Raw genomic sequence first — 16,563 nt, forward strand, 5'->3', positions numbered from 1 at the left:
TTTTTTGGGGGAAGGAACCTCACCATGCAGGCCACAGCAAGTCTTTTGGGTCACACACACACACAACATATGCACACATACACATGCAGACATTCCTCACTTCTGAGAAAATTGCATTGAGTGATCCTACCAATCCTGTTTGGCAAGGGAATGGAGGGAGGGAAGGGGTGGATGAAGGAGCGACAGATGGAGGAAAAAATGAGGAGAGATGTACTGATAGACAACATGTTCCTTGTGAACTACTTTTAAGGGGTTTATTTGCATGTTGAATCAGGTTTAACTGTTACAGTTAAGTTTTTTTTTTTTTTCTTTTCTTTTTTTACCATGGGAATAATCTCTATTATGCTGTTAGTTATTTTGAGAATCTAACAAGGAAATAGTGGGAGAAAAACAAGCCTATGGAAATGCATACAAAGTTCACGCTTTGCTTGTATTTAGGTGCTATAGCAAATATTTTGCTATAATTTGCAAAATATTTTCACATGAATAAGTGAGGCCTAATGCATTCTGTTTATTAATTAATGGGATTTGAAGCCGGTTACAAAGATATGGATCAAGTTCAGAGAGCATATAAACTTTGAACATAGATTACCTCCCTATATGACTAAATTATTGAGTTTATAAATATCAGTATAGGTAATTGCATAAAGATTATGGACAATATAAAATGATAGTCTCTATTTTAGTTTCTATTTTTTTTTTCTCCTTTGTTTTATTGATTATGTAAGATTGAATATTAAAAACATTCAAATGTAATATAACTTCTTTTCTTTTTTTTCAAATGTGCACAATAAATGGTTTGATTATGAGATTTAAATCTAGAACAAATTATCACTAAACACACACATTTGTTTTATTATCATGTTGGGGACTTCCCATTATATTGTTTTTATACTGAACTAATGATATTTCTATCACTAACCCATAAACCTAACCTTCACATAAACCTTTTTAATATTTAGATTTTTTCTTCTCATAAGGACACTTGCTGGTCGCCACAGCGTAGGTTATTTTAGGTTTTACTGACCTTATGGGGCACTTGCCCCACCTCTGCTTTAAAAATAGCATATGTGGGTAGATTCAAAGCAGAGGTGAAATAATTAATGATGAATTTGTGTTTTACTGGCATCTAGTGGCCATTATTTCAATTGATTTGTGTTCATGCGTTTTCACTGAAAGCTGATAACCAAAGAGGTAAACAGCTGGGAATTCGTTTTTTTTTTTTTATTATTTCAAGTGAGTGGCGTAGTGGTTAAAGATCTGGTGTAGTAACCAAATGTTGTAGGTTGTGCATCCACAAAGAATGACTTATAAACCATCACCATTTTGTCAAAGCAATGTGTACAATGTAGGCCTAAATGTCTGTCACTAGAAAAATGATATCAGTCCATCATGACTCAAGATTTAGTTCATAAACTGTAATCTGCTTTTTGCTGAACCAAAGCCAGAGCATTGCACCTATACTACTTGTGGAAAAAAATGAAACTGGCGCCGCGTTACTTAACGTTCGTTAAGTTGAATAGGGAAGGCGTAGGACATACAGCGCAAGCGTTTTGAAGAATGCAGAAAACGGAAGCACGTGCAAGGCAATAATTTTGTGTTTATAAAGCATATACAGTTGTATTTTTTAGAAAATGATGGATCGTTTCGCTATATAAGACCCTTATTCCTTGTCTTGTATCGTTTTAAGCCCTTTGAAGCTGCACTGAAACTGTAATTTTGACTTTCAACCGTCTGGAGGCCATTGAAGTCCACTATAAGGAGAATAATCCTGGAATGTTTTCATCAAAAACCTTAATTTCTTTTCGACTGACGAAAGAAAGACATAAACATCTTGGATGACATGGTGGTGAGTAAATTATCAGGAAATTTTTATTTGAAAGTAAACTAATCCTTTAAAGATGCTAAAGAGGATGTTTTGTTTTATCCATTTTTTGCAATATTACTTGAAACTGTCTTTACTAACTGATAAAAGACTATTTATTAGGTGCACTGAAAGGAATAATATTAATATACATCATCTGTGCACGAGGTAGGGCCTTAAAAACATCAGCCAATCGTTTACGCGATTGGGCCTCTGGCTTGTCAATCACTGCCGTGACGTTCCTTGTGAGAGACGAGCGCGGCTGCGTGCTCCAGTAACTTTCCACACTCCACAGGCGCCGCATGCAGTGTTTTTGTCAGGAGACAGGAGTAACAACTGCAGATTATGAGTTACCTGCGGTGAGTCCGACATAATGATTCCACTAACACGACACAGCGAATGCCGGTGGTAAACACTCGTGTTCCAATACCCGTTCCAATACTTTTGGGAGGCGTTCCCTCGAAATGAGCTGTGAAGGAGGGGGGTTGTTCTTACGCATGCACTCATTTCAAAAACTCACTAACGGTCTTTGGTTTCTCAGTCGATGAAAAGATCCTCTTTAGCAGCTTTAAGTGTGCCATATGCATCAGACAGTCAGCCAGCGGTTGGACTTCTAAGGCTGAGACTATCTAACGCCCAGCTAACAAAAAATGTTTTGAAAGAAGGTTTTTGCTAACGTTCCCATTAAGTAAAAATGTTGGCTGTGCTTGAAATTGCCTCCTAAAGCCCTATTCATTATACTATTCCCTTCATTAGTCCACTAATATAGTTTACTTGAAATAGTGACTGAAAACAAGTGAGCGAATTCTGACACTTTTGCATAGTTTGTGCTTACTGTTTAAAAATCATTTGACACTTGCAATCTGGCAGTTCCAGTAATGAAAGTATTTATCTTGAACTCTGTCTTGGAAACAACTATGTATAAACCTTAATTAAACAATTTATTAATCAATTAAAAAGGAATTTATAGCTGATATTACGCTGTACCCACATTGGACCAGCAATTTGGAAAATGTATAGGTGGGTGATTCAACTGCGGGCGCCATCTTCTGTTGAAACGCAGGAATTAATTTTGTGTGACCTTAGTTCCCTCACAGTGCATTATGGGTATTCTCTAGCTGCTTCTCATTTCTTATTTGTGCATCCTTGTTTCTTTTCCTCATGTCTTAGCTCCACCCCCTTAGGATGCAAGGGAAGGACAAACCCCTGCATCCTTGCTCATGATTCCTCAGGAAGCTTCCTCACTCCTCGTTCCTTACCTCCTCGCGGTGCAATTAAAGAACTGAGATGTTCCTCAAGATGGCTGAGTATGCTTGGTTTCCAGGTCATGGGCTGGAGGATATAGGAGCGAGGAATTGAGGAAGCATTTGAGTATTGAAAAGCACCCAGATTGTTCATCGGTTGTACACTCATTATTGCAGTGCATTATGGGATTGAATGAGTACATCTGTTCTCTCAAATAGTGCTCTGCTTAAGGCTATAGGGGGTGATTTCGAACTCAGTCCTAATTCCTGAATGTTCGGTGAACATTCATAGGGAGCCCCTAAAGGGACATGGTAAAGGAAAAAAAAAAAAATGAGATGGGAGGGAAAATTATTTGTCGGGGGAACAAGTGAATGCAAAGTTTCTCGGGGGAACGCAAAAGCATTGAAATATATTTTTTCCTCCGATCTTATCCCTTTAGGGGCACTGTATATTCATGTTTTAAAAACTTTTTATCTTGTTCATGCAAACGTTAAGGGAACATTCCGTTTTATCATTTTGCTAACATAATGGAACCTCTGAACATTCTGAAACAAATATTAAAATTTAAAAAACATTAGTCGAACATCCAACTAAACGTTTCAGGTAAAGACATATAAATCAATGTATAAATAATGTTTTTGTGCTTACTTTTAAGATAACTTTGACCAAATGTTTTATTAATGTTACTAGAAAAACATTTGTGCATAACTTTGAGAGAACCTTGCCACAACATTAGCTAAAGTTCTGAGAATGTTAGCTGGGTTGCTTGTGACAGTATCTTACTTTTACGTATGAGAGCTCAACAGATGTTTTAAATTGCAGGGTTATCTTTCAGTAGATAAGAAAATATGAACATGAAATTACATGACACTGAGCCAATTACAGAATTTGAAATAAATAATTTCAAATGTTTTTATTATGCCAGTCCTTCTGCTGTGTACATATTACTGCTTTCAATGGCTTGACTGCTATGAGTGTCCATGTTTGAAAAGGTCTCTGAATAGATTTGTTGATGGGAGATGTTGGCAGCAGAAACTCTAGGGAACTGGGTTGCTTTGCCTCAGGCAAGCACTAACATGTTTTTGGATTATGATTGCAAACCTGTGTAAACTGTTGTTAAAATTGACTTGTTTGTGTGCAGGAAAAAATCTGCCCACTGTTCTTTTCACTGTTATTGTCTTATCTTAATGAAATGATGTCTAGGCAGTACTGGCTGTTTCGCTCTTTCTTAATTGAGTGTCTCCAGATTCATGTTAACAAGATGTCAAGGTAAAAGAACATATGAAAAAACAACTAACACCATCTATTTAGCTGTCATTGTGAAATGAAAAAGACTAAGCAATTAAACTAAACAGCACCAAGTACATAAATAAACAATACCTCGCACTGTATTGGGTAAATTGTCATTGTACCCTATAATGCAGCGATTGATTTAGGTAGACGCCAGTGAGTTATTCTCTTTGTGTTTATAGTTCAGGTCTCCCACAGCTGTTCACATGTCATTATCTGTTATTTCATAAGTGATGTTTTCAGTAGAGGCGGAAAGTATTTCAAATAATCTCTTATTTACCCTTTCACGTGATATTTAACAATTCTCATTCATTTTTAGCTACCCATTGTGCACTATATCTCTATAATTAAAGTATCAGGCTTTGTAAAATTGCATGTAATTGGTGGTTATTTTGGGTGTGGTGATTTGTTCAGTTAGTCTATCAATGTTGTTTTGGCCCATTGCATTGTCAATAATCAGGCTTCATGAGTCACTTTCTAACCTCCTGTAAAAACCTCCTTCAAACCACTTTGCATGTGTATTTCTTTTTCACTTAAAAGGGATATATATATATATATATATATATATATATATATATATATATATATATATATATATATATATGTATATAATGTATATATATATATATATATATATATATATATATATATATAATGTATGTGTGTGTGTATACATACCAAGTTCTGTCTTGAAACTCTAGATGGCGTAGACTGATAGGTCCTTAACTCAGTTTGGTAGCCTATATATCTATTTTATGAGTGAAAAAAAAATCCCTATCTTGGTATTTGGGGATTTATGTAGTGTGGTGCAGAGCAGACTGGGCTTCAGAGAACTATGTCACTCAGTTCAGAGCGGACCAGGAAGAAAACAGCTTATTTTAGCGTCTTCCTGCTCTGTGTCAGTGTGCTAACCTATTAGTGGAACGGCTGAGCAGCCTGCAGACACATGTGGGTGAGACACATGGCAAAACCAAACTATTTAGTCTGAAGATTCTTTTCCTGTTTTCCTACGCGTCGAGTTTAAATACAGGTTTAAGCACGCGGTTTGGGGAAAAACAGAGCTGCCACTGTGCGCCTGAGAGGTGAAGATCATTTTTAATTTTACTGTATGTTCCCAGAGAGAGTTTAAATGAGCAGGTTATCTGTTTTGTAAAACCAGGGGCATATATAATGTTTGAAAACTGCTTCGTAGGAGCAAGTTCAAAATGTCAAGGCTTATTTCACAAGACTAACCGGCAGGTTAGATGTTAAGCAACATCTGCCAGTCTCTGAATTACAAAGAAGAGTGAAAAACCTGCCATTTCAGACAAATACAACAACAGGCTTGTTAAATTTTGGTCTGGCCTTGATCCAGACCCTTCTGCATTTCACATGAAGCTGCCTGTGGTCTGGACTGAGGTCAGGATTTGTGTGGAAGCAAAAAATCCTGTAGGGAAAATTCCTCACTCCCCCGTGACTGAACCAAGATGCACATGAAGTGTACAAAACATGATGCTTATATCCATAGTCATACAGTACACACTTCAGAAATGTGGTTTTATTTATTTATTTATTTATTTTATTATTATTATTTTTTTAAAGAAATTTGAACTTTTTTTTCATCAAGGATGCATTAAATTGATCAAAAGAGACTGTAAAGATTGATATATTGTTACAAATATGTTCTGTTTCAAATAAATACTATTCTTTTGAGCTTTCTATTAGCCAAAGAATCCTGGAAATTGAAAATTCAGCCTTGCCATCACAGGAATAAATTACTTTTTAAAACATATTAAAATAGAAAACAGTTGTTTTTAATTGTAATGTTGTTTCACAATATTACAGTTTTACTGTACATTTTAAAAATCTTATAATTTCCAATCTTTTTAGCAGTAGTTTCTTTCTTGATAGCAGAAATGACGTCCTTGGGTTCAGCATCATCATACAGTATCTGCACCCAGATGTCCATGACAAAACTAATGTAAGCCTTTAATAGCCATATTTTAATGAAGATGCTTCACTTTGAACTCTTTTCCCCCTTTTTGTCACATTGAAATTCAGTTTGAAAAGAGACTATAGCAATATTAAGTAGGCCTACTGTATTGAAGATAAATTCCTCTTTAAGAAGTGCTGTGCAGATTGTGGGTCACTGACATGGAAATAATCTCAATGGCATTATGTGTTGACAGACCGTCAGTTCAGGCCCCTCCGGCCTTCCCAAATGGGGTTCAAAGTTTGATCCAAAAATATCTGCCTCCTTCCTTATTTGAGCTGAGAAAGCATTTTCCATATCAAACATACCATCCATCACTTTAAAACGGTAAATAATTACACAAAGAAAGATGTCAGCAGTCCAGTGTCCATCGTAGCATTTCGGTCCTGGCAGAGTTGCTGACGGTCATAGATGTGTTTCTGTGACACATGGAAAAAACGGATGTTCATTAGTCACTGATAACGGAAAAAGACCTGTTCATAAGTATTGTGCACTAATAAATGATTAGAGATTGGTAGTTGTATCATGATCTATCCTGTTCTGAGTGTTTTGCATTATCTAAGCAATTTGTCAAAAAGAATGAGGGCCTGTTAATAAGAACAATTATGTGCAACATATACAATAACAGTATAATTTTACACAATTATTTTTTTTTAAAGTTTATTCTAAAGTTATTTTTAAGCTATAAAACCTGGTAAAACTTTATTTCGATGGTCCACTTTATACATTCTACTCACTATAAGTAACTTTGCAACTACATGTCAACTATCAGTCATTAGAGTATTAGTAGACTGTCTGCTTAATATCTGCTAAGACTTTATTTTGATGCTCCCCAGCAGACATTCTTGTAACTTTCCAACTACTTGTCATCTTATTTACTTATATATACTTATCTACTAACCCTAATCCTAACCTAACAGTCTACTACAATCTACTAATACTAATGATATGATTGAGGGCCTGTTAATAAGAACAGTTATTGAGATTTAGTTGACATGTAGTTGCTAAGTTACTTATAGTTAGTAGAATGTCTATAGTTGAACATTGTATAACCTATTAAACCACAAATTGGTTTATAGTTGGTTTATAAATTGGTTTATAGTGTAACCTAATATCTTTTTTTCTCTTCTTCTTCTTCTTTTTAGATTTTTGTAACAACTTTCTCTTTCCAGACCTGGCATATTAACAGAAGTTTGTAAATGAGCTCTTGTAAAACAAAGTTATGTAATTTTTCACAGCCCATTGCTTTAATATTATACACAATTATGTGGTCATTTTTCATATAGAGAAAAACGTTGGCACATGTGTCTACATGAAGGCACACATGACGAAATATTAAGTATAATTGGTGAGCAAACCTCTGGCTAAACATTAAAAGTCTTTGGCTTTCACAGAACTCACAGTCTCATGATCCTCTGGAGGTGTGGTTTTCTTCACTTTCCCCTCCTTCTCTAGTAATTATATATAACAGGCCAGACTGATCTACAGTTAGTTGAGTCGTGGAGTTAAAGTCTAAGAAGGTTTTCAGGGTTATATTTACTTTGTGTGTTTTACACAGAAACTGAGCGTGCATTTATCGATTTACACAGCTGTTTAAGCAGAAGTCATTCAACGCATTTGGTGAGTACTCTGTTTAGTTACTTTTAGGTTACATCGGAGAGTTTTTTTAAGGGTTGCAAAAGTTGTGTATTTAAACTTGATATGATTTTAGTAATTTTGGATAGTAATGTAATACATCGTTAATTTACATTCATGTCCTTAACAACAACTCAGAATAGCATGATGAACTGCACAGTGTTGGTCATCTTACATCAATTGTCTTTTCATAACTATCTGTATTTAATATGACCCAGACTTGGCGCTTAAATAATTAGAATGTTGACAAATTCTGATGATTCTTGAGCATGTATTCTTGTGTGGTCTGGGAACATCATAATGATTTGTTAGGCAGGTCTTCTGTACAAAGTCAAATCAAACACCTGTTTTCATAGAACAATAAGTCATTCAACACGTCATTCATCTACTTCTCTTAAGAAGCATGTGCTCAAGCCTTTGTAAAGTGTTGTAAAGTCTCTAAATCCTCTGATGGCTGAAGGCACTTATGCAATAGTCTGTGTTACATCAAAACTTGCCATCACAAGGTTACAAGTTGCAATCAAAATATCAAAAGTATTTTCAGGCTCATAATCAAATAGCACGCTTAATGAAGCATTATTAAGCCTCTTTTATCCAAATGAATATGGCACTTTGTTTTGGAAATTCCTTACTTGACTACTTACACTGGCACACAGTAGATCTTAATGTCCCTCAAAGGTTTTTTGGAAAAAAAAAACAGTATTATTTTTATGGTGGATAAAAAATATGCTATGCTAACAGATTTAAAGAGAGAGAGAGAGTAAGTAATATGCTTATAAATAATTAAATGCATTAAAATCACTATCCCTTTGTTTGACACCATGTGTCTTTGTTGTTTACCACCCAGCCACGTGATAAAGGTAAAACTACTATATAAAATAGTAAGATATTGCTGCAAATATGAAATGTTATCAGTAGCATATTGTGCTTTGCATTGGTTTTAAACCGAATTATTACAGTCTGAGCTGAAAAATGACTTTATTTTATAGACTGTATGACCAAAGTTTCATTGTCAACATGTTTTAAACGTGTGTACCCATTGTTTATTTTGCTTATATAGTTATGTGGACTAGGTTTGGCTATTTTGCACCCACAAATCCGACTGTGTACCATCCCCCCCAAAAATAACTAAATCAAAGCATATAAAGGCAGTGTGGTTTACTTTAATTGTGTGTTTCTGTTTTGTGCGTTTTTATTGTCTGGTCTTAAAGTCTCTGATTCATCCAAATGGCTCTTTCTTTTCCAGAATGTACCGTCGATCACTACTAGGATCTTGTCCACAATGGATGTTTCTGTCTGTGTAGCCACCCAAAGCCAATGCAAAGATTTGACTGATATTAGTATATGTAGCTAACAGTTGCTTTTTACCTCCTGCTACTTTTCATTTGTGGAGATAGACAGGGTATAGATTGATTTTCTGACTCATCTCCTTTATTACTTTGGATATTTATTTATTTATCAAGAAGAAATACCTCAATAGTCTCACTCAGTTTGATTCACAATAGCCCAATAGTGCAGTTACTCTCCAGTAATGGAATCCACTACACTAGCATCCCTTGCAGCTGTTACCATGCTAACGGCGGCCACACAAACAGACATGTCTGGTGTTCTCTGGCTGCTGATCCTGGGCTTTGTCATCGCTTTTATCCTGGCGTTCTCTGTGGGCGCCAATGATGTGGCCAATTCCTTTGGTACAGCAGTGGGTTCTGGGGTCGTGACTCTGCGCCAGGCCTGCGTCCTGGCCACCATCTTTGAGACAGTGGGCGCCATCCTTTTAGGGGCCAAGGTCAGTGAGACCATCCGTTCGGGTATCATCGATGTTCACATGTACAATGGCTCAGAGGCTGTGCTGATGGCTGGCTCCATCAGCGCCATGTTTGGTGAGTACGTACTTAATTTTAAGATAGTTAAGTCAAAAAAGAAAATTCTGTCATCATTTTCTCACCCTCATGTCATTCTGAACCTGACTTTAGTTCTGTTGTGAAACGTGAAAGAAAATATTTGTGAATCAAATGAAAGTCAGTGTTGTTTTGGACCCCATTGACTTCCATTGCTCTCTCTTTCACTCAAAGCCAATGCATATTTAAACACCCTCAAAATGTCCATCCTAGTGTGTTTCACAGGGGAATGATATTCAGCTGAATCCAGTAAATTGCGAGCATATCACCTAGGTGGAACTTTCTCATATTGTCATGACTTGTTTTGGTCACGTCACAACCATGTGTGTTTGTTTTTTGCACTGTTACAGGATCTGCTGTTTGGCAGCTCGTAGCTTCATTCTTGAAACTCCCCATCTCTGGAACGCACTGCATTGTGGGTGCTACAATCGGCTTTTCCATGGTTGCCAGGGGTCATCAGGGGGTCAAATGGCTGGAATTGCTTCGCATTGGTATGTGAAATTGAGTATTTTTGAGATTTTGCCTAAACATGCTTAGTCAGATTAAATGAAGAATGAGTCAGTTAATGAAAAGAGAATATTTTCCCATGTGACCCCAGAAATAGTAAGCCGTAAGACCACCCCATCATGATTGAATGCAGATCTCTTAGTTTTATTATTCTGTTCACATGACCCAAATGAGATCTATTTATGGAACAGAACATTTTGGACTATACAGACAGGAAACACAGTCACATGCTTACCCCTGGTGTCTTACTGGGTGTTTGTTGATACTCGCCATACAGCCCTGAGAAATCTTGGGCCATATAATTTTTAGATAACAACAATAGCATCACTGTTTGGATGTTACATTATGCATATTTGTGTAACTCATTGATATATGTGTTCCAGTTGCCTCTTGGTTTCTTTCTCCTCTTCTCTCCGGCATAATGTCTGCCATTCTCTTCTACTTTGTCCGCAAGTTCATCTTGAATAAGGTAAAAGGCAAATCTGAACTCACCTGTTACATAATGTGCCAGTGTCTGTTTTGGCACATCGTAATCTCTTGTTGTTGTCAATAAAGAAAGAACATACTTTTTTTTTTTTTTACCATGTGCTAAACAGCAATATATCCATGTGCTCTAGGAGGATCCGGTGCCCAATGGTTTAAGAGCATTACCAGTTTTCTATGCTGTTACCATGGGAATCAATCTGTTCTCCATCATGTTTACCGGAGCACCAAGTAAGCTTTTTTCTTCTCTAAATAAATAGTTTTGCATTTTTTAATTTGAATAAGAGATTTTTATTTGTATCCCATGTCACTAAATGTCACTGAAGGGAGGGGGGGATGTCATATTTATTTGAGGAACATTTTGTTCTCAAATTGTCAATAAGATTATACTTTGATATGATGCATGATTTAAACACATATACAACATGCTGAGGTCATGATCACGTGTATTCATACATTACCCCTCCCTCATCTGTCTTTAATTAACTTACCTTTAATTTACTTTCACAGTATACTATATATTGCTAATGAATATACTGAATTATGAAACATAATTTTGGCCCAAGTTCAGCAATCTGTACTTTTAAGCAAACTTCACAGAGTACATGATGTACTGAAGAAAAAAAGGCCTCTGTGAACCAACTGTTGTCCTAGGATCTGTGTACTAATCAGCGGACCACAGGGCCGCCCTCTTCCTGGTTATCTATTGAGCCATGCACATGACCCTGTTTGATACTGATTCTTCTCATTCAGAGGAGCTGAAAAGTAACTTAGCCGTAAGTTATAATGATAAAAAGGACACTTTCACTGGAAAGTGCCCTATTTCAACCTGATTTGAAACAGAAATTGTATAACCGTTTGCTTATCGCACTGCAGTGTTTTGTAAACACACAACAGGCTTACAGTAATTCTTTTCATTGTTTAGAAAAGAAGAAAGATGATTTTTTTTTCACTTCACAAATTTTCTTCTTCCATTTAAATTTTTATTATTTTTTTTTAAATATTATTTGTATTTCAGGTTGAATTATCCACACAGTTTTGCTATTAATCAGAATTTGAAGTTATGCTAATGCTAATTTGCTAATAGAGAAACCCAAGAACTTTTCAGGAGGAATGTGAGACTTGGAGTGTTCTTGTTGATTTTCAATATGAAAGTGTAGAATATGTAGCACTGTTTAACACTAAAACATGTTAGGTTTTCATCTCTTTCTTTTCTTTATTCTACAGTGTTGGGATTCGATAGGGTACCATGGTGGGGCACTCTGCTGATCTCACTGGGCTGTGCCATGCTTACTGCTGTGGTGGTCTGGTTCATTGTGTGTCCACAGTTAAAGAAGAAGATCAAAAGTAAATATTTATATTATCATGTCTAATTTTATGACCATTTTCAGTATATTCAATATAAAATACTCAAAGTATGAAATTCTTAGAAAAAGTATGGAAGGTTGTTGAAACATTCAGTTCTTAAAGATTTGAAAAAAGAAATTAGTACTTTTATTCAACAAGAATAAAAAAGAAAAACTTTTGAATATATCACAATGGCAACTTTATTTCTTGCAGTTGTGACTTCATGTCTCACGTTGTGACTTTATTTCGTATTTTAAAGCCTTTTCCAGAAGCCTATGGCAACATGACGAAATAAAATATCTTTGTAAATGTTTCTAATAAACTGCCGCATTGACTTTGCATGCATTTGGATAATAATTATTTCTGTAATTGTTTCCACCTTTTCAGGTCAGAATATTGCTAATACTAGTGGGACACAACTGATTGAGAAGAAGCCATCCTCAAATGGCCTTGTGGACCATCCCGTCCCACCTCGAAGCTACTCTCCTGTTCCACAGACACCCCCTGCTGACAGCAACAAAGTGGCCTTTGACATCGGAGGCTCAGCGGAAACCGACCTGGACAGCAAAGATTTTGACACCAAAGATTTGGATTGCACTCATGGTCAGCCTCTTGAAATGATAAACACACTTAATTAATTTTACAGAAGATTTGATTAACTGATTAAGCTTTAATTTCTCTCTTTTGACTATATTTCTCATTCTTTGTTCAACATTTTTCGGTCATCCGTTATAGCTTTAAATGGCAGTGCCGGAATTGCTGTCCCAGACTTGAGCCAGTTCCACACCGTACACAAAGATTCTGGAATCTACAAGGATCTACTGCACAAACTTCACCTGGCCAAGGTGGGCGAATGCATGGGAGAGACTGGAGAAAAACCCATGCGCCGAAACAACAGTTATACTTCTTACACCATGGCCATCTACGGAATACACGGGTCATTGAAGGAGGGCGAGGGAAGCCGGACCGGACTGGATGGAGAGAAAAGGCGCTCGCGGTACGACAGCTATAACAGTTACTGTACTGCAGTGGCTGATGGAGAAGTTGCTGAAGGAGATGGAGCTCTGGCAGTGGAGATGGCAGACGAGACCGTCAGAAGAGACTCGCTGGAAGAGGAAATAGATGAGCTTGAAATTGACAAGCCAGAGGTGTCAACGCTCTTCCAGTTCCTGCAGATCCTCACCGCCTGCTTCGGATCGTTTGCGCATGGGGGAAATGATGTTAGGTATGAGAGACATAAGAAACCTTTCATATTTTGTCCAAAATCAAAAGAAAGTCCTGCACACTATCAGAGATTACAAAAACATCAATTTTTTTTTCCATTTTTAATCAAATAATTAAAAAAAAAATTGTGATACTTTTGTAAGCTCTGATAGTGTGTGTGCCATTTTTATTTATTTATTTATTTTTTTTGTCAAAATCTTTAGAAAATGTGAACATTAATTACCAAATAATATTTATTGTTTAAATTGTTACTTTAGTTATTTTGGAATAAATGTAAAAATGCGCAAAAACACCAACTTGATGAAATTTATAATTGGTTTTATAAATAGAACATAACATAGTTATTACAAAAAATACAAAATAGAATTGTATTTGGTCTCTCTATTTTAAGTAATGCTTATTTAACCAGGAAAATTAATAATAACAAACATAAATTTACATTTGATATACAGTAGTGGTGCAAATGATCACAAAACTCGTGGTTCAGATCATATTACGGTTTTCGAGTCATGGATAGGATCATTTTTCGGATCAGTGAAAAAAAAAAGAAGAAATAAATAAAGTACAAATAAAAATGTGAGGTTTTAGGACAAAAATAGCTTTGCTTCCCACTTTAAGAACACTTTAAGTAGGCTACTTTGATACCACAGCAATGACTCCTAATAAAGTTCAAACATTGACAAGTGAGAACACACAGTAAAAATAAGAATACACAAATTAAAACAGATATATACTATAGAACAGTTACAAATAAAGTTAGGTCTAACAGTAGTACTATACAGAAATAATATGCATATAAATATTGTAATAACACTGCATCCATAGTGTTCACTGTATAAATTAAATATAGATTAATCATTGTTAAAGTTGTTTTGTTGTTTGACAATTAATGAAAGCAGTTATTTTTAGGCTACTGTCACTAAATGCACGGACCCAATGTACAAATGCATGACCGAATGCACGGAACAAATATGATGAAACATCCCTTTTTTTTCAAGTTATCCTAACTGTTTAGGTTCACTTAAGACTTTATAACCCACTATATACAAGAATACTTGTCGAGACGGGGATTTTGAGATCATTTTGTGAGTGTATTTGTCCGTTCAAGCTCAAGGAGTCGCGAAACAGCTCGATTATGTGTTTGCTCCCCATCTAAAAGACACCTCTGATTGTGTGTGTGCGCACAGACAATAGCCAATCGAGATTGTTTAGCCTCTTCTTGCATTTGATTTGTTTAGAAACGCTTGAGTGTTTTAAATTGTTAAGAAAAATTGTTTAAGATAAATGCTGTTAATTGAACTTACTATTCATCTACGAATCCTGGAAAAAATCACAGTTTCCACAAAAATATTAACCAGCTATTTTCAGCATTGATAATAATAAGAAATGTTACTTCAAATCAGCATATTAGAATGATTTCTGAAGGATCATGTAATACTGAAGAATGGAGTAATGATGCTGAAAATTCACAGTAAAATAAATTACATGCAAATAGAAAACAGCTATTTTAACAATATTATTCCTTTACTGTATTTTTATCCCAAAAAAAAAAAAAAAAAATCCAGCATTGGATGGCATAAGATACTTTAAAAACATTTTAAAAATCTCACCAAATCTAAACTTTTACACGGTAATGCATTTCATGCATTTCTACCCTATTTCTCACATTTTTTATAATAAGCACAGTATTAATCTCTAAATGTTAACATTACCCATCATTCCTCTCTTACAGTAATGCGATTGGCCCCCTCGTTGCTCTCTGGCTGATTTATGACACCGCTTCTGTAGCACCCAATGCACCGACACCAATTTGGTTGCTCCTGTATGGTGGAGTAGGAATCTGTACAGGACTCTGGATTTGGGGTCGAAGGGTCATACAAACCATGGGCAAAGACCTGACTCCCATCACTCCCTCCAGGTAACAAGCTGCTTATGCCTTCATACCTCCACTGAGCAGAAACCGATGATAAGAGCGCTTATTTGTGGGATCAGACTTTATAGTTCAGTTTTTATCTCCATGGTTCTCATGGGGCTTAAGGGCCGGTTCCCACTTTCTTATCTCTGTTGACTCTGCAGTGTAAACAAATAGTTTAACAACAGTCCTAGTCTCATGGAAATTCCCTCAAGCACCACCGCAGTAAAGAAAATTTGTCTTGTCTTTAGTATTATGACATTTGGACAATGCCACGGTACTTTTTTCCATTCAAACAGTCCTATGATGTGTGCAAAGATGCTTATAGTGCTTATTATAATCATCATGTCTGTCTCGCAGTGGGTTTAGCATTGAGCTCGCCTCTGCTGTAACTGTGGTTGTCGCTTCCAATATTGGACTCCCAGTCAGCACTACTCATTGCAAGGTGAGTCGCTTACCTAGTAGATTAAATCCTTACACTTGTAATTTGTAGTATTAAACATCAAATTGTATTATCTTATATTTATTTGTGTGTGCATGGACAGGTTGGATCAGTGGTATCAGTTGGCTGGCTCCGCTCCAGGAAGGCCGTTGATTGGCATCTGTTCCGGAATATCTTTATCGCTTGGTTTGTGACCGTGCCAATTTCTGGTCTCATCAGTGCTGCTATAATGGCACTCTTCTATTATGTTATACTGCCTCTGACTTAATGTATGTTAAACCATTTACTCCTTGTAAATACTTACACTTTTGAGCAAAAATGGGCCTCAACTATGAAATGCCCCTTCAACTTGTCCCATCATATGTACTGTACATAGCAAATCAAAGACTGTGTATGTTTGCACATCACACTCTTACTCTGTGATTTTTTTTAGCTGTAAAATGTGTGAGATATGTAGAATGAAAATGTTTATTTAGGTTTACTTGGGGCCTCCCTTTGTTTGTTTTTTTTTTAAAGAAAAATATTAAGTTGGTCTAAAATTCTGTTTCAACTTTTGGCATTTTTACTCTGAGCTGTAAGGCAATATTTTATTTATAATTATATATACTTGCATGACATTTGAAATAAATCATGTTTCTGCTGACATATGCATGTTTATTTCCACCTGTAAATAAACTACAGTTTTTACAAAACATTATAAATTATGCTTTCTTGTCATCTTAAACTGTGAAAGACCTGTTTTTA

The 16,563-nt window shown here is 35.9% G+C and overlaps 1 protein-coding gene across 2 annotated transcripts; it reads left to right on the forward strand.

Annotated features, from left to right (window-relative positions):
* Positions 1 to 7,832: 7,832 nt before the first annotated feature.
* slc20a1a (solute carrier family 20 member 1a) lies at positions 7,833 to 16,329 on the forward strand. Of its 2 annotated transcripts, XM_067394855.1 has the most exons (11): positions 7,833 to 7,991; positions 9,253 to 9,886; positions 10,255 to 10,395; positions 10,795 to 10,880; positions 11,029 to 11,125; positions 12,122 to 12,241; positions 12,629 to 12,844; positions 12,977 to 13,466; positions 15,198 to 15,383; positions 15,738 to 15,822; positions 15,923 to 16,329. In XM_067394855.1, exons 2-11 carry the CDS (start codon positions 9,538 to 9,540, stop codon positions 16,085 to 16,087), a joined length of 1,935 nt encoding a protein of 644 aa, XP_067250956.1. In that variant the 5' UTR covers positions 7,833 to 7,991; positions 9,253 to 9,537; the 3' UTR covers positions 16,088 to 16,329. The 2 variants fall into 2 exon arrangements, with proteins under 2 accessions (XP_067250956.1, XP_067250957.1); XM_067394856.1 differs by lacking the exon at positions 10,255 to 10,395 and having other exon boundaries at positions 9,253 to 9,792; positions 10,866 to 10,880.
* Positions 16,330 to 16,563: the final 234 nt, after the last annotated feature.

This window comes from Chanodichthys erythropterus, chromosome 9, assembly GCF_024489055.1.
Source record: "Chanodichthys erythropterus isolate Z2021 chromosome 9, ASM2448905v1, whole genome shotgun sequence".
In the NCBI taxonomy this organism is placed as follows: domain Eukaryota; kingdom Metazoa; phylum Chordata; class Actinopteri; order Cypriniformes; family Xenocyprididae; genus Chanodichthys; species Chanodichthys erythropterus.

What these genes read in the sequence shown, in the direction of transcription:
- slc20a1a (XM_067394855.1), top strand. Translation starts at nt 9,538, where the DNA reads ATGGAATCCACTACACTAGCATCCCTTGCAGCTGTTACCATGCTAACG. An exon ending in CATGTTTACCGGAGCACCAA is followed by an intron (nt 11,126 to 12,121) that starts GTAAGCTTTTTT and finishes TTTATTCTACAG; the next exon opens with TGTTGGGATTCGATAGGGTA. An exon ending in ACTCCCATCACTCCCTCCAG is followed by an intron (nt 15,384 to 15,737) that starts GTAACAAGCTGC and finishes TCTGTCTCGCAG; the next exon opens with TGGGTTTAGCATTGAGCTCG.